This window comes from Lithobates pipiens, unplaced genomic scaffold (assembly GCF_037356315.1).
Source record: "Lithobates pipiens isolate NorthernLeopardFrog02 unplaced genomic scaffold, aLitPip1_a1.2 Scaffold_27, whole genome shotgun sequence".
Lineage (NCBI taxonomy): Eukaryota > Metazoa > Chordata > Amphibia > Anura > Ranidae > Lithobates > Lithobates pipiens.
In genome coordinates this window covers 163,677,192-163,702,970 of record NW_027507788.1, presented here as the reverse complement: position 1 = coordinate 163,702,970, position 25,779 = coordinate 163,677,192, and the positions used below count along the sequence as shown (strand labels likewise).

The 25,779-nt window shown below is 42.2% G+C and overlaps 1 protein-coding gene across 4 annotated transcripts in view; it reads left to right on the top strand.

The window, feature by feature from the left end:
* Positions 1-25,779, top strand: part of KIRREL3 (kirre like nephrin family adhesion molecule 3) — a 1,324,921-nt gene that overhangs the window by 1,183,402 nt on the left and 115,740 nt on the right. For 2 of the 4 annotated variants that reach the window (XM_077457844.1, XM_077457843.1), the window contains exons 11-13: positions 9,033-9,133; positions 17,930-18,128; positions 21,861-21,899. In XM_077457844.1, coding sequence (XP_077313970.1) covers positions 9,033-9,133; positions 17,930-18,128; positions 21,861-21,899 — 339 coding nt within the window. The remainder of the gene's footprint in view (positions 1-9,032; positions 9,134-17,929; positions 18,129-21,860; positions 21,900-25,779) is intronic. The other 2 variants (XM_077457846.1, XM_077457845.1) reach the window with 1 other exon arrangement.

Genomic DNA, 25,779 nt, shown 5'->3' with positions numbered 1-25,779 from the left:
GTTATGCCATGTCTAGAAAACATTTTTATTTTTTAGCCATGTTTATGTAATAACACTGATATAGTATATCTCTTTATATGTTATATAACGGTATATTCTGCAGATAGTTTGTAATAAATCTGGCAGAGAAGGGGGTTGCTACCATCGAGATGGCTGGACGTGTCTGAGGAGAGCTCTGCCAGCCACCCATAGAATCCACATCAATCCTGCATATTACTAGCAGCTCTCACTCCACAAATTGCTTATTTGAGGTGCTCAGACATTATACAAGCACCGCAGGCTTATATTATGAGCAAGGCTACCCCCTCTACACCAGCGGATCGTCTTAAAGAATTTACCCGCATGGAGAGACAAGATGGCATCAGCGGGGCCCTCTTCACATGTGGAGCAGCTCAGTGGCGGCTACCCCGAAAGTCGGAACATCGGCGGCGGAGAAGATGGGTAGGCTGACCCTGGAGCAAATACATGCCTAGCTTCTTGAGGCGATCACCTCCAGTAGCACCTCCCTGATGGACAAGATGGAGGAGATCAAAGTGGACATAGTCCTCATGAGACATGATTTGCAGCATGTTAGGGAAACAGAGAAGAATTTCTACCTTGGAAGTTGATTTCTCCTTTTTCCCTGGTCGGGTGACAGCTGCTGAAAAAAGCTGATGACCTTGAAAATCACCTTAGACGCAACAACCTCAGGATAGTGGGGCTCCCTGAAAAGGGCGAGGGCCAGAACCCAGGGGATTTAGTGGAAACATGGCTTAAAACTACCTTTCCTGATGCCTTTGCTGTTGAGAGGGCTCACAGAGTTCCAGCAAAACCCCTATCCCTGGTGCAGCTCCCAGGCCACTGCTGGCCAGAATGCTCAACTGTAAAGATCATGATCTGGTGCTTCGCAAAGCCCGACCAGAAAGGCATGATCAATTTTCAAAATGTGCAATCTCCATCTTTCCGGATTTCCCAATCGAATTGCAGAAGCAAAGCCCTAGATCTAAAAAAATTTCCTGCAACAAGTGCTTGATAGTAATCCTATTACATGCAAGCTCCCTTTTTATTTGTTTCTTTTGTTTTCATGTAAATGCCTTTGCTGCACTGGCAGTAAATGTCTGCAATTTTTCTATTTCCTTTTTCCACTGTCTGGAGCAACGTAATACTAAACTACACAGACTACCATTTCAGTTAACACTGGGTTCTTATTTTTTTTCACCACTGTTTTTTTTTTCCTGCATTTTCAGTAGTTTTTCTGAGTTTCAGACTTATTCTCGTCAGACCTGGTGTGTTGGTGCCCTCTTCTGGATGAACCTGGAACTCCTTATCCAAATGGCTTCTGTTGTCTACCTACTAACCATTGGGGGGAAGGCTCTGAACTCTGGTAGCATTATATACACTACAATATGGGTATTATGTGCATTTGACACTGTTCAGTCTGACACTGTTTATTTCATATAACAATAGCAATGTAGAATGTACCCCCTTTTTTGTGAGAGCTTAAGGGGATGGCTACTACCACAAATTACCTTCACATATGCTGTTGCAATGTTCAGGTAATGCCCTGTTGATACTTTTCATCTACATACTCAGTCAACTGTTACTAGCTACCATAGTTATTTATGGTTTGGCTTTTGGGCGCAATTGTTACGCCACTTGCCGTTTTGTTCATTGGTACATATATAGTTTCACTGTCCTGCATTTTATCTCATTACATGCTATCTCATTGTTATTTCCTGATAAGCTGAACATCAATTTTCGATTGTTTGATGGCTAATCTCAGTACCTTTTTGTCATGGAATTTGAGGAGTCTAGGTATCCCCCACAAGCGTTCCCAACGGTTTACCACGATACTTAAATCCAATGCTCACCTGATATGTCTTCAGGAGGTGCATTTGACTCCTTAACACATTGATCACCTCAAGAAGCCTTGGCTGCAGTGGACAGCCCATTCTTGTCATTCCTCTTATTCTAGGGGGGTATCAGTATTGGTGCACTGCTCGGTCTCATGGGAGTGTGTGAAGGTTCAGGTAGACCCCCATGGGAGGTATGTCTTTATCTGGGCACAGCTACATGCACTCCCATTTGTGGTTATGGGTTTTTACCCCCTCCTGCTAACCTACCGGTATTTAAAGAGGCAATGGTTTTGTCTGCAATGTATCCAGGATTATGTTTTATGTTTTTGATTTCAACCTGCTCTTGGACCCGGTCGTGGATAGACATGGTGACTCTCAGGCCACGCAGTCCCAGACATTGTCTGCTTTCGGTTCCTTGGTTTCTGAGTTCAGTTGGTGTAACTTATTGTGGGTTTCCAATCCCAATACCAGGGCATATTCATGGTCCATCCCCAGCAGAGGCCATCTCTCAAGAATTGATTTGAAATGAGGTAATCATAAAGCCCCATACACACTATCAGTTTTTCTGCTGAGAGTTTCCTTCAGATTTACCAAAACCATATAATATGAGGTAAAACCTTAGGAGTTTTAATTTGTATGCAATCAGGCAGGCCCTTGCACGATATGGTTTTGGTAAACCTGAAGGAAAAAATCTGCAAAAAATCTGATAGTATGTATTAGTTTCTCACCAAATTGTCCTCTACCACATAAATGCTCAGGGGAGTGTCGGACCATTCACCTTTGTCACTGTCGATTGATACTGGGGCCATTGGAATCCGCAGACCCTGGCGGGTTCAGCCCTTTTAGCTGTCCCTGACTGGGTCCAATGACAGGATACCAAATCAACTAGCAGCTTTCCTGGAAGCCCACGGCTGTGAACATGGTTTAATATTTTTAGACGCCTTGAGGCATATTTAAAAGGGGCTCTTAAGTCCACCATATCATTTATTAAACGTTCTTCCCAACAAGACAAGGAGGATCTAGCAAAAAAAGTACCAAACAGCTGAAACGACTTATTTGACAGCCCCAACTAACTCTAACCGTATCCACTGAGAGTTTCTCGTTTATATTCAGACCATATGTCTGCTGCTGCAAAAAGGAAATCATTCTATACCCAGCAGAAATATTTTGAATGTGGAAACCAGTCCAGTCAGTTACTAGCCCATATGGCTCGGCAGCAGTCGGGTAGCTCTGCAGTGAATAAAATAGCACGTCCTGACGGTACGAAGGCTGGAGATATACTCACTTGCTTTCACGACTTCTATACAATTATGTATGACTCTCCCCTTACATTTAACAGTCAAGACATTGAGGCATACCTTTCCGATTTGATATTCACTACAGTAACTGGGGAACGGGGTCGACTTGGATGCAGGTATCACAGAAGATGAGGTCAGGGAGGCTGTAGCGTCTATGGCTAAGGGAAAGGCACAGGTCACCTGGATACTCTTGCCCTGGTTCTGGCACAGGTCTATTCTACAGAATTTTCGAGAGGGGAGACTGCCACCATCTATGTACTCTGCCATGGTGGTCTTTATTCCTAAACCTGAGAAGGACCCAGCTGATTGTGCGTTGTATCAGCCAATTTCATTATTGAATATCGACTATAAAATATTAGCAAAGATCCTGGCCAGACATCTCAATGCAGTCATTCTTAGAATAATTCATCCAGACCAAACTGGCTTTATGCCAGGAAAGTCTACCTCCATTAACATACATAGGACACAACTAATAGCTCAACTTAGAAAATTTCTGCCCGAGTCTTGTGCGCTGATTTCGATAGACACCGCAAAAGCCTTTGACTCAATAGAATGGCCCTTTCTTATGGCTGCGTTGTGCTCATTTGACTTTGGCCTAAATTCCAACAATGGGTCACTATACTTTATCCGGATCCCATGTCTAACCTTTTAGACAATGGTCTCCTATGACCATCTTTACAGCCTCGAAGAGGTACCAGGCAGGGATGTCCTCTGTCTTTGCTGTTTGCAGTCGCCATCGAGACTGCCACTGACTGGCACTGAGATTTCGTCAGTCTCCTCTCTTTAAAGGCATCACTAGGGTGAGAGAGTAGATACTATAGGATTATATTCAGATGGCATTATTTTATATATGCAGGATACCTCTGCCTCATTAGTAATAGCAATGCAAATCAGACAAGTTTGGCACATATTCAGGCCTTAAAATTAACTGGCAGCCCTGATGCCCTTTTCCTCATAGGCCCTTCCATGCAGTGATCCTCCATGCCCTCTTTAGGTAGTGACCTCGTTTAAATATTTGGCAATCATTATTACCCTGTCTCCTTCAGAGGCTTCCCAAGCAAATCTGGACCCTCTGGTTACCATGATTAAAGCTAAACTTACTGTTTGGGCCAAACGTCCCCTGTCTGTGGCAGGCAGGATTCATCTTATTAAGATGATCCTTCTGCCCAAGTGTCTGTACGTGACTTCTCGCATGCCTACCTCAGTACCTAAATCATTTTTTAAAACCCTGGACATGCTACTTATCACCTTTATTTGGGCCCCCCATAGGCAGAAACATAAATTCTGCACTCTGCAGCTCCCTAAGGCTGATACTGGCATGGCATTGCCTAACTTATATTATTATTATTATTTGGCTGGGCAGCTACACCATCTGACCATCTGACAGACTAGTTGGGACCGGATGCGCCGGCATTGGTTGAGTCATATCTCACCTATGTCCTTAAAATCAAACATCTATTGACAGCACTGGAGGAACCTATGGCCTCACTGGGGAAAAGGCATATACCAATATTGACATTGGCCCGTAGCGTTTGGAGGGAGACCAAGAAAATAACACATTTTCAGGGTACTAACCAGGCGCTTACACTCTGACACAATCCAATGTTCCCCCATTTAAAGGAATTTGTGGACTCTGGATTCTGGGAGCATAGGGGAATGGTTTCTCTGGACAACATCTATGATGGAAATGTATTGGCTTTTGAGGGATTGCAAAGGAAATATGAATTTCCCCAATCTAACTTTTATACGTATTTACAACTTCAACATGTGCTACATACTCAATTTTGTATTTGTGACACTGACTTCTCTGAACACCCGCTGTTAGGAGTTCTTTGATCTCAGGGCCCTAGGGGACTTATCTCAACTCTGTATCTACATTTACTCTCTGCCACGACTAGTGGGGCTCCACTGGAGGTGCTCATCAAGTGGCAACAACTTGTCCCCGATTTGTCTGATAAGGATTGGGAGGAGGCATGCTCCGACCATTTATCTGTATCTCCCTCTGTCAACAAAAAATTAATCCACCTTTTATATGCTACATCAAACCTACCTGACCCCGGTCAGACTGCGCACAATGCACCGTATACCTACCTCTGCCTGCACTAGGTGCACCTGTCCAAGCACAGATTTTGTACATGTTATGTCGCTCTGTCCAGTTATAGTGAGATACTGGCAACAGGTGACGGAGATATTGTCTGCGGTCTTATCAATTCCTGTTCCATGTACCCCACTGGTGTGTCTGCTGGGGGTCCTCGACGAGGAGCAATGGCCAAGTCATATTAGGACCATGCTACTGGAGACATTATTTATGGCCCGTAAAGCTGTAGCACTTAAGTGGACCCAGCCCACACCTCCATACATACATACATACATGGCTTAGGTTAGTGAATCAGGTATTACCCTATGAAAAACTCATATTTGAACATAGGGGTTGCCCAACTAAGTATAATAGTGTGGGATGCTTGGTATTCTTCTGCCCTTACTGTAACCAACACGTAACTATATCACTAAAAGATTTGAAAAATAGCTATTGTACTTTTGTTTTTCTATGGTGTTTCCTTATAACGTGTATCAGGATCAATATACTCAAATGCAGTGTACTTATAAAGACATTGAAAATTTTGCACTGTAAGATGTACCGCACTGTTTTGTTCGCTCATGTTGAGCGCATTTGATAACTGTCATTGTCACCTTTTTCAATAAAAAGAGTTTTTAAAAAAAAAATCTGCCAGAGAAGAACGGCTGTGGTGTGCAGCCGTTCTTTTCTTTCTATTGATCATCTTTGGCGAGCCGTGGCTTGCACCCAGCGCATTCAGACTGTAGTGACTGCTCACCTGGAGCGGTGTCTTCCTTGTTTGAATAAATCTGGCATACCAGCCTTTCATTGAAATATACACAATTGTCTTATCTGCCTTAAAAAAGTCCCATAGGTATCATGTATGATATTTTTTTAGTAAAGTGAGAGATGTTGGCAGTAAAAAATATCACCCCTTTATTTTAACACACCGGTGTTTCTACGCAGAGCTGCACCTGATTTTGCACTCTCCAGTTTTATTAAATCAACCCCAATGTATCTTTGGAGAACAGTGTTGTCACCTGAGGACAGGACTAAAGAACACCCCCTTCCGCTCTTCTCTATAACAGTAGTAGTCTTCAGAGATAGCTGGCAACAGTGTAACTATAAACATTTGGCAGATAGCACAGGAAGTCAAGTTTTCGGATAGCATCAGCCGGTTATATTTGCACTTATCAGGGGAATTTATCCCATGGTATGGTGCTGTCCAAAACTTACCAAATATTGGACAGAGGTTTTGCAAACTATCTCATTACCTGTCCAAACAACCTTACCTTTAGGTCCTTTGATATGTTTGCTGGGAGTGCTGCTAAACCAGGGGTTCATATTTTGGTCACTCTACTATTGTACCTTGCTAGGAAACTTATAGCCAGGTATTGGATGTCATCTACTTCTACGACACGTAAACAATGGATATATTATGTTAACACATTACTGCTGAGGGAACAACTCGCTTATCTTCACCACAGTGCACTTTGTAAGTTTGAGTTAGGAAAGCCATACACAGTTCGAATCCCGAGATTCAAACTGTTAATGGACATGCTGAATGTACCAAGTTAATTGATCAATCAACTTGGTTACCACCAGCCTGCCGGATTCTCTTGCGATTATCGCTAGCGGCTGCTATAGTGTCTGCCTCTGCCAGGAGAAGACTATTGCTGATTCCCGTCAGCACTGCCTGTGTTGATGGGGGAATCGTACAAATTTGGTTGCAGGAAAGAAATTTACACTGTGTATGGCCTACATTAGTTTGGCGGGGCTAGTTAGATATATCGGGCTTAGCCCCACCACAATTAGTTATAGCTAGGCTCCTTCAAATGTAATGGTTATAGGGTTTTCTCTGAGTATATTATATATGTTTATTTTGTGCTGGTTGCAAGATCTACTACAACCTGATACCTAGCTGAATTCTACTATCACCAGATAAACCCACCTGATATTTGTAGGTTTGGATACCACTGGTAATGACAGGATAATATTTGACTCTTTGTGAAGATATGTTGTTCCATTCTGTACCATGTTATTTGTGCCTAATATTTACTATGCTGAATGTTATATGACACTTCAGTTTTTTTAAGTTTCCGGAGTTATTTCCAGGTTCGCGGGCTCCAGCGCTGTGATTGGCCGGAGCCGGGATAGCATCACTCCGGCGCATGTGCGCAGGAGTCACCGGTCATGGCAAAGGCCAAAATTGGCCAAAATGAATAAAGAAATAAAAACATTATTTTTGGTCTTTTTTTTGTTTGTATCACAAAAATAAAAAGCCCAGTGGAGGTCAAATACCACTAATGAAAAGCTCTATCTGTGTGAAAAAGTTTCAAATTTTGATTGGGTAGGTAAAGCATTACGTGACCAAGCATTAGCCAGTTAAATTAGCTAGTGCATTATAGCAAAACATGGCCTGGTCATGAAGGGGGTAACATTTTCAGGAGCTGACGTGGTTAATAAAAAGAGTTTGGATTCAAATATATTTGCACTTATTAAGCAGATCTAACAAAAGGGTTTTCAATGGCAAATATTTGATAGAACAAAAGGGAGTGAAAAGAGAAGGTAATTGTTTGGGTTTACCTACATCCAGTGTAAAAGAGGAAGAAAAAAAGCAGCTACTGTATGTCTTTTCAGTTTTCGAATTTTAGCCGCTTGCCGACCGGCCTCCGTCATTATACTGCAGTGGGTCGGCTTGATCCTGCAAATTACCATAGCTGTATGTTGGTCCCTTTAACAGCTATAACAGGTGCTCACTGCACGGCGGGGGAGCTGACGTTTGTGGCCGGCAGCCACGATGTCCGCCGGCCACAGCAATCGCTCCACAGAGAGCCAGAATGGGGATCTGTCAATGTAAACAAACAGATCCCCGTTCTGTCAAGGGAGTACAGAGTGATCGTCTGTTCCTAGGGATTAGGAACAGCGATCTTGCTGTACTCCCAGTCAGTCCAATACTCCCACAGTTAGAAATACCTCCCTAGGGAACACTTAACCCCTTGATTGCCCCCCTAGTGTTAACCCCTTCTCTGCCAGTGTCATTTATACACTAATCAGTGCATTTTTATAGCACCGATCACTGTATAAATGTCACTGGTCCCAAAAAAGTGTCAAAAGTGTGTGATCTGTCCGCCATAATTTCGCAGTCCCGCTAAAAATCGCTGATTGCTGCCATTACTAGTAAAAAAAAGAAAAAATTTATAATAAAAATGCCATAAGTATATTCCCTATTTTGTAGATGCTATAACTTTTGTGCAAACCAATCAATATGTGCTTATTGCGATTTTTTTTCTTTATCCAAAAATATGTAGAAGAATACATATTGGCCTAAACTGATGAAGAATTTTTATTTATTTATATTATTTTGGGGGGGGGGGATATTTATTATAGCAAAAAGTAAAAAATATATATTTTTTTTTCAAAATTGTCAGTCTTTTTTGGTTTATAGCGCAAAAAATAAAAAACCACAGAGGTGATCAAATATAACCAAAAGAAAGCTTTATTTGTGGGGAAAAAAGGATGTCAATTTTGTTTGGGTACTGCATCACATGGCCGCGCAATTGTCAGTTAAAGTGACGCAGTGCTGTATTGCAAAAAAATGCCTGGTCATTAAGGAGGTAAATCTTCTGGGGCTTAAGTGGTTAAGCTCCTAAACTGGTGAAAAATATCTGATACAGCGATACAAAAACGTAAATCTAACTATATCAGGACATTATTCTTCTGTTGATTTCTGCCCATGTAGAACATGCAAATGACAATAATAGTTTTTGCATTCTGTGAAAGCAGGTATTGTGTACTATGTCTAGGTGATGTGTGAAATAACATATCCGTTCTGTCTGGCAGGTCCTCCTATCATCTCCAGCACTCAGACACAGCACGCCCTGCATGGTGAAAAGGGACAAATCAAGTGTTTTATTCGCAGCACTCCTCCCCCGGATAGGATAGTAAGTATGAAAAATAACCATTTGCTTTCTGCAGAAATAAATAATCTGTAACTGTGCAGTAACAAAGAAACTGTGAGGTCGCCAATAGCACTGAAATTTGTGTGATAAACTGAAAGTTACGATCAGACCAATCGGCTACTCATTTGTAGCTTGTTATTAATCAGAGCCACTGAAAAACATTAATGATGGCCTTAAACAATGTTTCCCACCATTCACCTCGCTTGTTTTGTTGTGGCATGGTTAACATTGCCTGCAAAGTCTGATGGCATTGACACCCATTCATCCTGTTGCTCACATTGCACTGCTGGTTCCAGTGTTTGAAGACATATGGGAAAAAGGAGCACCACAATGTGAGATGATGAAACAGCCAGAGGCCGATGTGTCATTAATTCAGATTGTATTCTATGAAAAGATCTAATTAGACGATTTTACAGTTTTTGACAGCACAGGAAATCTACTCCAGTGTGGTCATACCATATCCGCGAGCACAGCCTTCAAGGACATTTTCCCAACTTTATTTTTTTTCCTACCGACGGCACAGACAGTATACTCCATTGTATTTCAGTGTCGCTGCTGATTATGTCACAGCTATCATTCCAGCCCTGATGAAGGTGGCACAATCTCCTGAATTGCATTGGCTTTCCTGATTTATTTTGTTTAATCTCTAAATCAGCCTTTCTCAACCTTTTTACCCCTGAGGAACCCTTGAAATTATTTTCAGGTTCTTGAGGAACCCTTGCTAAAAAGAATGATGCCTACAGCTCTTGATACATTAGCGTGATTTATATATCAAAGAAAGTTTTTAATATACAGTAAGAATAAATAATGTAGGGTACCTAGTGTCCACTCTAACATTAGTGGTCAGTTTGGAAGTAATGGGAAATGATCCACTTGCATTGGTGATTAGTGAAGGTGGGAGATCAATCCACCATTGCTCAAAGCTCAAAGAACCCCTAGCAATCTCAGGAGGAACCCTGGTTGAGAAACACTGCTCTAAATAAACATCACCTGTTTACTGTTGTATTACTTTGTTCAATGCAGAAAACTAGCAGTTTAAGAGATATATTGTATTGGCTTATTAAAGATACCAGATTATTAGATCCATTCTTTGAACTTTTATTAAAATATAACTAAAGGCAAACTTTTTGTTTTGGATAGAGTGAGCGGGGATTAGAGCACCTGTTTTTTTTATTGCTGTCTGTGTCCCCATTAAGGAGATTCACCCTCTATTAGTTCTGTTTACCATTATTACCTAGAGTAAAAGTGAAAAAAATATCCTACAGTTTGGGTTGTCACCAGAATAGGAGTAGGCTGGAAACCTAGCAATGGGGACACTAGTTCTGTTGACATTTGAGGATACCTTCACTTTGAAGGGATTTACTCCCACTTCCTGTTTTGGCTATGGGATAGGAAGTGAAAGGAAATTATTACACAAGATTTACATACACTATACTGACAAAAGTATTGGGACACCTGTCTTTAAGCGCACATGAACTTTAATGGCATCCCAATCTTAGTCTGTAGGGTTCAATATTGAGTTGGCCCACCGGCTGAAGCTATAATAGCTTCAACTCTTTTGGGAAGGCTATCCACAAGGTTTAGGCGTGTCTATGGGAATGTTTGACCATCTTCCAGAAGCGCATTTGTGAGGTCAGGCACTGAAGTGGACGATGGGTGATTCATCTCAAAGGTGTTCTATTGGGTTAAAGACAGGACTCTGTGCAGGCTGGTCAAGTTCCTCCACCCCAAACTCGCTCATCCATGTCTTTATGGACCTTACTTTGTGCACTGGTAGTCATGTTGGAACAGGAAGAGGCCATCCCCAAACTGTTTCCACAAAGTTGGGAGCATGAAATTGTCCAAAATGTTTTTGTATGCTGACACTTTAGGAGTACCCTTGATTGGAACAAGCCCAACCCCTGAAAAACAACCCCACACCATAATCCCTCCTCCACCAAATGATTTGAACTAGTGTACAAAGACATGGGTGAGCGAGCTTGGGTGGAGAAACTTGACTGGCCTTCACAGAGTCCTGACCTCAACCAAATAGAACACCTTTGGGATGAATTGGAGCAGAGACTGCGAGCCAAGCCTTTTGATCCAACATCAGTGCCTGACCATACAAATGCCCTTCTGGAAGAATGGTCAAACATTCCCATAGACACACGCCTAAACCTTGTGGACAGCCTTCCCAGAAGAGTTGAAGCTGTTATAACAGCAAAGGATCAGCCAACTCAATATTGAACCCTACGGACTAAGACTGGGATGCCATTAAAGTTCATGTGTGTGTAGAGGCAGGCGTCCCAATACTTTTTGACAATATAGTGTAGCACCAACAGTTTGTGCAGCGCTCTACTAAGGGAAAGAATACAGTACAATAAAATACAACAGGGTTAAGAAGGTACTGTTCATAAAAGCTTACAATCTTATAGGGTGGTGGAAAGTGGCACAGAGGGTAATAAGTGTGAGGGATGATTCAAAGTTCATTTATTAGGTGAAGACAGAATAGGCTTCTCTTAGGAGAAGGGTTTTCAAGGATCGCCTAAAGGTGGCCAGAATAAGAGAAAACTGGACAGATTGAGGTAGAGAGTTCCAGAGGATGGGAGAGGCTCTGGAGAAGTCCTGGAGACTAGCATGAGAGGAGGAGACATACCATGTTTCCCCGAAGATAAGACCTAGCGTGATTGTCGGTGATGGTTGCAATATAAGCCCTACCCCCCCAAATAAGCCCTAGTTAAAGTCCTTGTAGGTCTTATTTTCAGAGTAGAGCTTATTTTTGGGGGAAACAGTCTAGGGCTTATTTGGGGGTAGGGCTTATATTACAGCCATCACCCCGACAACCATGCTAGGTCTTATTTTCAGGGAAACAGGGTAGACCTAGAGAAGGAGGTTTTGGGAGGAGCAGAGAGCACCGTTTGAGTGATATTTTGAGACAAGTTTGGTGATGTAACGCTAGGCAGAGTTATGAATGGCTTTCTATGTTCGTGTTAGTATTTTAAATTGAATTCCATGGGTAATCAGAAGCCAGTGGAGAGCATGAGTGGTTAAGTATGGTAGTCTGGCTGCAGCATTCATAATAGACTGAAGGGGTATAGCTTGCAGAGAGGAAGGCCTAAGAGAAGGAAGTTGCAATAGTCAAGGCAAGAGATAGCCGAGTGAATGAGTGGCTTGGTGGTTTCATTAGTTAGAAAGGGTCACATTTTGGAGATGTTATGGAGGTGAAATCTACAAGCTTTCTTCAGAGATTGGATTTGGGGCTAAAAGGACAAGTCAGAGTCTAGGATTACACCTAGTACCCTGGCATTAAGGGAAGGATAGTTGTATTATTGATCTTTATGAAAATGTTAGGGAGGAGGACGCAGGCAGGCAGAAATGTTACAAGCTCAGTTTTAGAAAGATTTAGTTTGAAATCTCCCCAATGGGATACAGATGGCAAAAACATAAATGACAGGGATTATATAACCCTCTCTTACTCTATCCATTCGTTTTTGCCTTTAGTTCTACTTAGAGGAACTGCTCACATAATTTGTAATAAAAACATCTTTGCCATTCTGAACCTTTCCTCCAACCATATTATTTTATATATACTGTGATTCTGTATTTGCCAAATATGCTGCAGAAATCTCCCTCCACTGGGTCTGGCTGCATCCATTTTAACTGTGGGCAGCTGAAGCTGCTGCCTGTTCACGTCCTGCATTTACAGACACACAGAGGCACAACTCCAGCTCTGCAGCTCTCATTGGCCCTCCTATGACTCCTACCCCCTGCCTTCCTGTCAATGTCATAATGTCATAAGCCTAGGCTAGTGACCATACAAACAGGAAGTGGGCTGTATAAGGTATTTACTGGCAGAAAAAAAAATGTTTTACTTTCCAAAGTTAGTGCTCATGCACACGGACGTTTTAAAAAAACTGGCTGCAAAGCTAGCTCTGACAACTGGAAAAATCGGCGTTAAAAAACGCGATTTTTACCGCGTTTTGCATTGGCGTTTTTTAGCGTTAAGTATTCCTTTTTTAAAGAAACACATCTCATGGCTATAGCACTCCCAAATTTCCCACAATGCCACAGAAAATAAAGAAAACGTGTTAAGTGTTTTTGCGCGTTTTTCCACGATTCACGTTTTTCCAGCTCTAGCTCCGTGCCACAGAACGCACTGGTCCTGGGTTTTTTTTACAGCTTAAAAACGCCTATGCTATTTGCAGCTCAAAAACGCCTAGGTGGGCATGAAGCCATAGACTAACATGGACAGGCGTTTTTAAGCTGCAAAAAAAGCTCAAAAAAGCAGCTGTAAAAACGTCCGTGTGCATGAGGCCTTAAAACAACAAGGGCAGAAGATTTAATAGATGGAAAGTTGAAAAAATTACTAAAGTTCCGCTTTAAGGGGATCTTTCGGGACTCATTTAAATTAAGACCCATTAGATTCCTTCTTCAGGCTTTGTTAAAACCGAGAAAATAATCGAATCTAAGGGGTTCCAAAAGAGCCCCTTCCGGGTTTTCACTGCTATTTAGAGCTTCATTACAGAGTTCTCCCTCCATATACGGTTCCAAAGTTGACAAAGGTTTCCCCAGACAGGAAATAAGGAAAAACCTGCAACAAAGTTGCAAGAACACAGCAAGGAAGGCTAAAACATTGTGTGTATACACAAAGCACACAGTCCCTGTCTGCAGCACTTGTTCAGAGTTTGCCTTGCTATCAAGTACTGCAGCATCTTCACAGTGTTTTGCACACATTCCAAAAATAAAACCAGGACATCTTTGATCTCCTTTCTATCAATTTCAGAGCCCGCAGGCTGGCAGATAGCTGAGGGGGAGAAAGCTCTTTGTGTAAGCTATTTTTTGCTGCCTCCTCCACCCACCTACACACAAAGAAGTCAGGGGAATATGCAGAGCCGTGTGTGTGTGTTGTGTGCCGCTAGACGTACAAACTCTTATGAACTGATTAATACAGATAACGATAACATGAGAAGTAATTACATTATGTACAGAACCAGTTGTAGACCTTAGGGCGTTTATAGTCCTGGTGGTCACAGTGTGCCATAGATTTACAGTAGTTCAGGGAGGGGGATTATTGTGTTTTCCCACTGAAAGCAGAATATGAACAAAAGAAAAGAAAAGCATTGAAAAGAAAAAAAAAAAAATCTACCCCGCCCCCCCCCCCCAATCCATACCAGGCCCTTTCGGTCTGGTATGGATTTTAGGGGTGACCCTACGCAAAAAAAAAAAAATGTGTTTGGTTCCCCACCCAAAATTCATTCCAGGAAATTTGGGCTTTGCATTTTAAAGGGAACCCTACACAAAAAAACAAATGTGGATTTCCCCTCAAAATTTATAGAAGACCCTAATGTGATCAAGCAACCCAGCAGGCCAGGAAAGGGGGGAGGACACAATTGAGCACCCCCTTTCCTGAACTGCCAGGCCATATTCCCTCAACATGGGAGGACACTTTGCCAGGATGGGGGGACGGGCAACAAGGGCCTATTTTCCATTCCCACAACCTTGGCCCGCTGGTTGTGGAGGTGCGGGTAGCTTATCACTCAGTGAATGACAGTCACTTACACCCCCCCCGCTACTAAATAAACATGGGGATGTCACCGGGCAACCCTGCCCCATGATGTAATTCGGACACCTCTCGGAGAAGGTTTAGATTGCATAAAGTTAAGGGTACACTGTACAATATATATCACTGGATTATCCATTGAACTCACCCTTTGTCTCGTGTTGTAGTATCTTTCAATAGAGCTGGTGCTCTATTTTTTGAGGGGGTGGCAAAAAACCACCCGACCCCCCCCCCACATTCGTTCAAGGTCGGCCTAACCCCCCCATCAAGCGGTGAACAAACCCCCCCCCCCCCCACAATTGCTCGCCCATCTGCTTATCAGCTCCGCACTTACCCCATCCAGGTCATGGGCAGCTCTGACGGCTTCCCCCTGCATCACCTCCTAGGTGCCCCCCCCCCTACTCCCGGCCAAGACAAGCACTTCTCCTCTTGGCCAATCGGGTTTTAAGACCCGCTTCCTGATTGGCCAGGAGAAGCGGGAAGACAATAGCGAATATTAATTTGCTATTGTCACACTACTGGGTGGGCTGAGGGCACAGTGCATGTAGATTAGGGGCCGAGTGCATGGATTGGGGGGCGGTGCCCCTAATAGAGCGGCTGCCACTGCTTTCAACCCTAAACAGACAATTACATTTATGATATAAAAGCATGCCCACTTTCTAAACTTCTTTTGAATTTCAGCCTCATCTTGCATGTTGGTCACAAAAGCAGTTTAATAACATTATCAAACTTACAAGTTAAATTGACACAGCTGTCTGATAGTCTCAGAAATGAAGAAATTATTGAAGGACTTCATTATTCTCCTTTCAAGTTCCCTGCTAAGTTAAATGTGAAAGGTTCTTTACTGTGCTAGGACCACTATAAATCCAAATCCGTAATGTCTACGAGACTTACACCAAAAGAAAAATGATCAGACTTTACTGGCACAAAAGCGGGTCACAAATAGATTGCTATAAAATCATATACAAATGTTATTATTCCAGATGACCACAATAAAATCGCATAGAAGCCCATAGGACATAAAAACATAGCCTATAAGCAATAGTAAATGAGTACCAGCTGCGACATACTGTATCTGTCACAATAAAATCTTCATTCTTAAAGTATATGTAAACCCTCACCTTGTAGATAAACCCATTCAATTTAAATGACATAGTAGGTGAGGTTGAAAAAAGACATAAGTCCAATCTATGTGTGTGATTTATAGGTCAGTATTACATTTTAAATCTCTGTATGTTGCGGTCATTCAGGTGCTTATCTAATAGTTGTTTTGACACTATTGATGCCCACCACTAAAAACACATCCTTGCCACTCATGAGAAATGAAAGACAAAACATTTGTGGATAAATATAAAAAACATATATAAATACCTTTTTTTTTCTCCTATTTTTCTAAGTGATCGCATAAGGAGCTGAGAGAGCTGGAGGAGGAGAAACCACAGCACACTGATCTTCCAACTGAATGGTTGTGTGGGAGGTGGGGGGCATGCCAGGACAAGCCACATCATTGGAGGAGAGCAGGTTGAGTTCTCAGCAAAGCTATGGAACTGACCATGCTGTGCTCTCTTGCTTAGCGTGGTTAATTTTCATAGAAAAGCAGAGGGACTGGCATGAACACCAGAGATTTCACACAAAGTAAGCAATACAAAGAGAACAGGATACTTTTTCATACAAGTACATGGTACAGCATGCACATATCAAGAATATGAAATTTTGGGTTTACATATTCTTTATTGGACCTCTCAGTACTATGTACATTCATAGAAATGATAGTCTGTGGCGATAAGTCCGTAATGGGTCAATGCGTTTCTTGTTTTGCTTCTTCATGAAAAAGAGGAAAAATGCAGTGGTCTCTATCCAAAGAGAGAACCATTAACCATTTGAAACAAATATTACAAAATCTTGTGACAACATAGTAATTGCACAGCTCAAGGGAATAGAATGTTCCAGAACAGGCTCTTGAAGAATCTGCCACCAGTGTCGGGTGCCTGGCTGTGTACCTAGCCACACTGGGATTCTTCTATAACTACTGAGGACGATGAGAGTGCCCCCCGACAGTCACTTGGTCGACAGGGAGCTGGCAATGGTGGATCTGCTTGCTCACTCGCTGGAGGCTCTCCACACCACCTAGGCTGCCGCCTTGCTCACATTCCCTGGAGTGGCCAGGTCCCTGCTCTCAGCTGAAGGCCATTCCCCCAAGAGAAAGACTCCTCCCCAGACCAGGCTACTTATGTCCTCACCCAGCATTCTTCTCTCTCTCCCAGCTGGCTGGAACTTGTAGTCTGCAGCAGTCTGGCTCCAATGCAAATCCTGGCTCCGCGGACAAAATATCCCAAGATCCCTTGCTCTCAGGACAGTGTCCAAGCCGAACACTAGAGGGAAACAGGCTCACTGCAGCTGGTGTTACAGAATGTCCCACAATGACACAGGCAAAGATACCCAGCACCTGGCTACACACCTGAATATCAATTTACAAAAGCATGGATTTGCTGGTACACATTTACTATTGCATATATGCAACGTTTTTATGACCTATGGGCCGCTATGTGATATCTGTGTCGTTTTTTCTTTTGGTGTAAATCTGGTAAATATTATGGATGTGACTTTATAGTGGTCCTAGCATTGTAAAGAACCTTTTCACGGTCAGCAGAGAACTTGAAAGGAAAATAAATGAATTTTTTCTATAAATCCTTCAGGGTTGTGTCAATTTCTCTTGACGGTTTGATAATGTTATTAAACTGCTTTTGTGACTGACATGCAAGATGAGGCTGAAATTCAAAATAAGTTTAGAAAGTGGGCATGCTTTTATAGCATAAATGTAAATGTCTGTTTAGGGTTGAAAGGATACTCCAACACAAGACAAAGGGTGAGTTCAATGGATAATCCAGTGATATATATTTTATATATAAATTGTAAAAATCTGAACCCAGGCCACATCCCAATAATCAAAGGAAAAACAGAGGAGTGCCACAGGGATTTTACGGGCTAGGGGTCTAGTCAGGTAGCCCGTAAAATCCCTGGGGCACTCCTCTGTTGTTTTTCCTATATACTTTACAAGGCCTTGTGGCTGTTTCTGACAGCGATTGTTGTATCCGTGGGTAAAAGCAGACATCTATGGCTAATCTACAGGTATGGGCTGAACTGAACTGAAATTCTCCCCTATATGTTAGTTAAGATAAGCCAAGAAATTGACCAAAATTCTCCTGAAGTCTTCCATGTGTGATTTCCCCTTAATTTAGGCCTGGTCCTGGAAGGAGAATGTCCTGGAATCAGGAACTTCAGGTCGATACACAGTGGAAACAGTCAGCACAGACGAAGGTGTCATCTCCACCCTGACCATCAGCAACATTGTGCGAGCCGACTTCCAAACCATATACAACTGCACAGCCTGGAACAGCTTTGGCTCCGACACCGAGATCATTAGACTCAAAGAACAAGGTGAGGGGGCATCTTATGCATGTGATAGAATATGAACTCTAAAGTCTAAGCCCCTGTACACAAGGTCGGAGCTTTCAACAACCAAATTCGTCTGATTTGGCCCGTCGGATTTTGTCCGTCGGATCTTGTCCGAAACTGTTGCATACACACGGTCGGACAAAGTTGTCGAAAAATCCAATCTTTCAGAACGTGATGACGTAATTTCGTTATGATGGGACTACATTCAGGCTAGTATCCAATAGCTTTGATTTAGGAATTTGATCTGAGCATGCGTGGCACTTGGTCAGATCAAAATTCTCTACACATGATTGGAGTATGTCCGATCGGCCCAGTTGGTTGGGAAATATTTCCAACAAGTTGGAAAATTGGGTCCGACGGAATCAGTCCAATGCATACCACACACAGTCGGATTATCCGACAACACAGTCCGATAGGACACATTCCGACAGATTCTCCGACCGTGTGTACAAGGGCAAAGACTTTAGGGTGCCTTTGCTGATCCTGTATTAAACAGCCCAGCCAGGCTTTCAAATGTAAAGATATACTGTGTGTGTGTGTGCATATATAATATGTGTGTGTGTATATATATATTTATATATATATATATATATATATATATATATATATATATATACAGTATATATATATATATATATATACAGTATATATATATATATATACACACACACACACACACACACACAGATACATATAAACTTTATTTTTTTAGCCAAATTTGATAACTACTTCCTAAAAGTAATATATTCTAAATCTGTCAGGAGCTATTTTTTTCTCCCTATTGAGCAGTTCTCCCTTTCCCTTTGTAATTCCCCTTTATGTTATGGTGTATAAGTCAGTCGCTGATAAGAAATTCAAGGGTTTTAATATCCACCTCATGTTAAACGGTGACTGATGCTTTTGATCACAGTCACTTGGGATAGGATTTAAATAGACGTTTTCTGATTGTAAAGGGCATCATTTGATGTGATATAAATCCCCTTTTACTCTCCAAATCCACCTCATCATGAGCAGTGATCAGCATTTAACACACAGGAAATATAGAACACTTGTAAGCTATTACAAAGAGTACGATATCTGAAGAACCGAGAAACGAGACAGCCCAACTGCAAAGATATTGTAGGTTTTCTGCTTTATAATAAGTGTTCATTTACAACTGTTTTTGCATTCTATAGAATAGTGATCTATAATCTATAATCACACACACCATATTACCAAAAGTATTGCAACACCTCCCTTTAACGCACATGCACTTTATTGGCATCCCGGTCTCTCCAAGCGATCGGAAATTCGGCCAGGAAAAGACCGATGAGAGCTTTTCATCGTAAAATGTGACCGTGTGTAGGCTCCATCGGACTTTTGCTGGCGGAATTTCGACCAGCAAAAGATTGAGAGCAGGTTCTCAATTTTTCCGACCGAAAAAGTTTTGATCGGAAATTCCGATCGTCTGTAGCAATTCCGACGCGCAAAATTCCTACGCATGCTCGGAAGCATTAAATGTCATTTTCTCAGCTTGTCGTAGTGTTGTGCATCACCACATTCTTGACGGTTGGAATTTGGTGTGACCGTGTGTAGGCAACACAAGCTTCAGCGGAATTCTGTCGGAAAAAACGCCATAGTTTATTCCGACGGAAAAAAACGTCGTGTGTAGGTGGAATAAGTCCGTTGGATTCAATATTGAGTTGGCCCACCTTTTGCAGCTATGACAGCTTCAATTCTTTTGGGAAGCCTGTCCACAAGATTTAAGGGTGTGTCTATGGGAATGTTTGACCATTCTTCTAGAAACGCATTTGTGAAGTCAGGCACTGATGTGGACAAAAAGGCCCGGCTCCCAGTCTCCGCTCTAATTCCTTCCAAAGTTGTTCTATCGGGTTGAGGTCAGGACTCTGTGCAGGCCAGTTAAGTTACTACACCCCAAACTCCCTAATCCGTGTCTTTATGGACCTTGCTTTGTGCACTGATCCAAATCATTTGGTGGAGGAGATATTATGGTTTGTTTTTGTTTTTTTTGTTTGTTTTTTACTAAACCTTGTGGACAGCCTTCCCAAATGAGTTGAAGCTGTTATAGCTACAAAGGGTGGGCCAACTCAATATTGAACCTAGCAGACTAAGGCTGGGATGCCATTAACCACTTACAGACCGGACCATTTTGCTGGTCAAAGACCAGACCACTTTTTGCGATTTGGCACTGCGTCGCTTTAACTGACAATTACACAGTCTTGTAACGTGGCTCCCAAACAAAATTGACGTCCTTTTTTTCCCACAAATAGAGCTTTCTTTTGGTGGTATTTGATCACCTCTGCGGTTTTTATTTTTTGCGCTATAAACAAAAATAGAGCGACAATTTTGAAAAAAAACGCATTATTTTTTACTTTTTGTTATAATAACTATCCCCCAAAAATATATAAAAAAAAATTTCCCCTCAATTTAGGCCGATACGTATTCTTCTACATATTTTTGGTAAGAAAATCGCAATAAGCGATTATTGATTGGTTTGCGCAGAAGTTATAGCGTTTACAAAATAGGGATAGTTTTATGGCATTTTTATTAATAGTTTTTTATTATTTTTTTTTTTTTACTAGTAATGGCGGCGATCAGCGATTTTTATTGTGACTGCGACATTATGGCGGACACATCGGACATTTTTGACACATTTTTGGGACCATTGTCAGTTATACAGCAATCACTGCTATATAAATGCAGTGATTCCTGTGTAAATGACACTGGCAGTGAAGGGGTTAACCAGTGGGTGGCAGTGTAGGGGTTAAGTGTTCCTAGGGGTGTGTTACTAACTGTGGGGGGGGTTGGGCTTTCATTTAGTGAACACTGATCTCTGCTCCAATCACATGGAGCAGAGATCAGCGTCACTAGTTGCTAGGCAGATTGGAGAAATGCTGTTTACAACGGCACTTCTCCATTCACCCGTCCCGTGAGACGATCGCGGGAATGCCCACGGCGATCGAGTCCGCGGGACCCGTGACCGAACTCACGGGGGTCCCGACCGGCACGCGAGCACGCCGGCAGCGGCACACTCGCGATGGCAGGGCGGCATTGAAGATTGTACGTACCTGTACGCCAATATGCCTGCCCGTGCCATTCTGCCGACGTACATCGGCGTGCGCTGGTCAGGAACCAGTTAAAGTTCATGTGCTTGTAAAGGCAGGTGTCCCAATACTTTTGGCAATATAGTGTATGTAAATATTGTGTAATTTCGGAAAGAAACACCCTCACCTAGCCAACATTCAAAAAAGTATATATAATATTATATATATATATATATATATATATATATAAGGATTGAACAAGTAATACAATTGGTGGACTTTGTGAGCACATAATGAGAAGGAGAATCAATAAAAAAAAGATATAAATTTTATCACAGCATAATTTAAAAAAAACATATAAACAACACCCTGTATAGACACAGTTACCAGTTTCCCAATAATGCAGTTACAGAGGGCTGGATCTAAGGTACAAAAATTGATTTGATCATTGATCAAAGTGAGAGAAGAATTTCTGATCCAGTAATGCCTCCAGTTTTTGGAGGCATTACTGGATCAGAAATTCTTTATAGGTTTTTTAAATTATGCTCTGATAAAATTGATACTTTTTTATCGATTCTCCCTCTCATTATGTGCCCACAAAGTCCACCATTTTTTTTACTTGTTCAATCCTTATATGTGTAATAATTTCCTTTCACTTCCTATCCCACAGGCAAAACAGGAAGTGGGAGCAAATCCCTCCAAAGTGAAGGTATCCTTGAATGTCAACAGAACTAGTGTCCCCATTGGTGTCTGTGTACACCTGACCATCACTCCTATATGAGCTTGTTGGACATCCCATTCCAAACTATGAGCATTAATATGGAGTTGGCCTCTTTTGAAGCCATAACTGTCTCCATTCTTCTGGGATGACTTTTCACAAGATTTTGGATTGTAGCTGTGAAATTTGTGCTCATTTGTGAGGTCAGGTTATGATGTTGGGCATGAAGACCTGGCTCGCAATTGGTGTTATAAGTTCTTCCAAATGTGTTTAGTAAGGTTGAGATCGGGGCTTTGTGTAGGTCATTCGAGTCCTGCTACACCAAACTGGTTGAACCATATCTTTATGGGGCTGACTGTGTGCTTAAGGTCACAGTCATGCTGGAACAGAAACTGGCCTTCCTCAAACGGTTTTAAACATACAATTGTCTAAAATGGACACTGGAAAGACTTGAGCTCAATAATTCAGAGGGGTGTCCAAATACTTTTTCGCCATATAGGTAAGTGTGATGGTCAGCTGTCCACTAACTTTTGGCCATATAATGCATGTACATTTTTACTTTGCCCAAGCCAGCTTTTTGACATACTGCAGTTCCAACTAGCTGTTTGGATGGGTTATTCTTTCAAATTCCCAATTTATGTGCTTTAGTCCCAAGTTGCTGTCAAAAAATGTAATGTTCACTGCAACGGAATGTGCAAGTACATTCTTATGTGACTCATGCTAGAGGGAGAAGCCATCCAAGCTGATAGCCAAATAAAGCTCAACAATTGGAATCATCATCTTTTATGTTTGGATTCAATCTAAAAAAGCCTTTGCTGTTCATCTTCTGTAAAGATTTTACTGCAGCAAAAAAAGAAAGAAAAGGCTACAAAAAAAAATTAGGATTCAAATGTCAGCCAACTGTTACTTGGACCTGTACCCAAACATTAACATAAAGCTATGTCAGTAATCCTATCTAAGATACTTACTTTTACTGTTTGTTCCCTGTAGTGGTGCTTATATAACCAATAGCCTGGGTGCCTAGCCTTAGTCATATGATCTATGTTAAAATGGTGGAGTCAAAGTTTAGGTTAGTGTTATACATCCGTGTGTAAACAAGCATTAGGATGAGACTTGAATGCAGGTTCACTTTAGTAACTGAAAAGCTCCATAAAGTAGGCCACAGAGAAAGGCCTAGTTTGTGATAAGGGTCCTAATAAACACAGGAAAAGCTGAAAATGCTGTATGCCATTTTTAGTCATCATATACTACTATTACAACATAGTCCTGTCTAAGTACCATCTATGCTTTACTACCAGTGTCTAAAATCCATCCTGCCAAGCAGGGGCGTAACTATAGGGGGTGCAGCAGTCGCGACCGCAACCGGCCCTGTGATGCAGGGGGCCCATGCAGCCCCCTCTACATATGGCTGACAGCAGCATAGGCAGCTAGGGGTATCAGTGCACCATGCACACGGGTGGCTGGAGGTGGAGGGTGACTAGCAGAGCTCCATGCTCCACTATCGCACTGGCTGCTCTTTAGTTGTGCATTCCCCGCATGACCTGTGTCCTCAGCCGGCTCCTCAGAGTATCCCTCTCCTGCTCCATGCATTGCCGCTCAGTCCGATGTCTGTTCCGAGTCCGGCCCACACTGCACTGCATACTTCTCCCGGGTAAACAAACTTTAAGCACACAGATGCAGTGCAGCCCTATGAGAGCCCCCCGGAGGACACTGCAGGCTTGTCTGCCAGCCCCCCTCCTCCCCCATCATACACAGATGATGAAAGGTCTTTCTGGGAGATATGCTGATCACCCGTCCAGCACACTGGATGGAGCCCAGGTCAACATGGATGAGTGTGCGGCCTACAGCTTGGTCATGGTGAGTGAGAGGACCCTATCCCCCACACTCCATTACATACCCCCTCTATCTCACCCTGGGGACAGGGACCACTTCTCACGTGGGGACAGGGACCCCCATCTCCCCTGGGGACAGGGACCCCTTCTCACCTGGGGGCAGTAACTTCATCTGCCCTGGAGAAAAGGACCTCATCTCTCCTGGGGACCCCATCCTGCCTAGGAACCGTCCCCCAATGGGGCACCTAAAAATTTAAAAAATAATAATAAAAAAAACTACTAAAAACTAAAAAAAAAATAAAAATAAAACTACTGATACCAGTGGTGGAACTACAGGGCTCACAAAGGTCATACCTGTGACCACGCCCTGGAGTTCCCCCGCTGGACTCGGAGAGAAGGGCCATGGCTGGGGTTCAGGGGGCCCTTCATGGTTTCTTGCATCAGGGGCCCTGGAGTTTCTAGTTTCGCCACTGCTACCAAGTCTCTGCTACAGAATGCTATACTATACACACACCTAGTATCAGAGAGATCATCATTCACCAACACACCTATCTCAAAATAGTCCCCTTGTATGTCTGATTCTGTTGTCTGTTTTTCATTTGTCTATTGCAACCAGATTGCCACTTTCATGTATTTATTTTGAGACTGACAGCAAGAGAGAAAGATCCCATATAGGTATATCCATACCCATAAATGTATACACAGTACCTAAGACCCTTTAATGTTGAATTCAGGGTAAAGTAGTAGGCTCTCTGAATAGCTCACCTCTTTCCCCTGCCACTTGTCAGGGGGTTTAGTTGATCCTTTGTGTTGGTAGGGGCAACACCTGACAACAAGCAGAACATATATAAAGCAGTTTACATCCTTAGAACAGATCTTCAAAGCTAACAGTAAACAGAAGAAGAGTAAGCAGGCAGATGGTTAGGTCAGGCGTCGGTAAACAGAGTCCCATTTGCAGACAGGTATAATGAAAAAATGGCTGACAATAGCAAAGATAACATGCCAATAATTATTATAAGCACAAACAATCTGAGGGCAAACACAGTCCAAACAAAGCAAAGGAATAATCTAGGGTAGTAACAGTTAAGAGCCATAGACACTATCAGAATGTCATACAAAAAATACCCCTTTTGATGCAATTGTTCGATAATCTGATTGTTAGTACACAGCTGTCGTTTGAAATTTCCCGAAGGGACAAACAAAAACATTTTTCTTGTACGATACCAGATCACACCATTTTCATTTAATCATTACAGTTTTTATCCAAAAATACAATACAAATACAAATACACGACAACACATTACATCACTTCTGAATTTTTATTCTGTCATACAAGAATTTTCGTACTTATAACCTATTTGTTTTCGATATGAAGATTAACAGCCAAAAAAAAATGGACGTTCATTCGTCCGATAATCTCATTGTGTGTACTAGGCTTTAGACTACAGTCAATACTCTATCCAGCGCATGATCAAACAGACTATTCGTATGAAGATGTGTGGTCCCTTTAATAATCAATAATAAGGGCAGGTGTGCAAAGCAGAGGCCTGGGCTGGAGTGCTGAATATTGACCAGCAGGTGGTGAGGTTCAAGGATGTCTGTTACACTGTCCTTTGCCGGTGTTTCATCAGATCAGGCGCCTCGTCAAATTGTGTGACGGAAGTGATGTCCTGTCACAGCCATCTTGGTACCCCCCACACTCAGCCATAATAAGGATACAGTCAGAAGGCAGTGAGCAGACATCTTTATACACCCACCGGAGTCTTGCATTTTGACACTTATTTTGACCAGTAAACTGAGCTTATATAGTGAAGTACAGTATTTAAATATGCGTGTGACTGTTTTGCTGTTGAATTTTAAAAGAAGTGGTGTTCTCCCAGATCAGCAAACCTCTAAGATCAGCACGATTGCCGCTGCTTTAAAAATTCGACATCAAAACACTCAGACGGATTTCAAAACACTGTATTTCACTATATAAGCTCAGTTTATTGGTAAAAATAAGTGTGCAATGCAAGACTCTGGTGGTTGTAAAAAGATG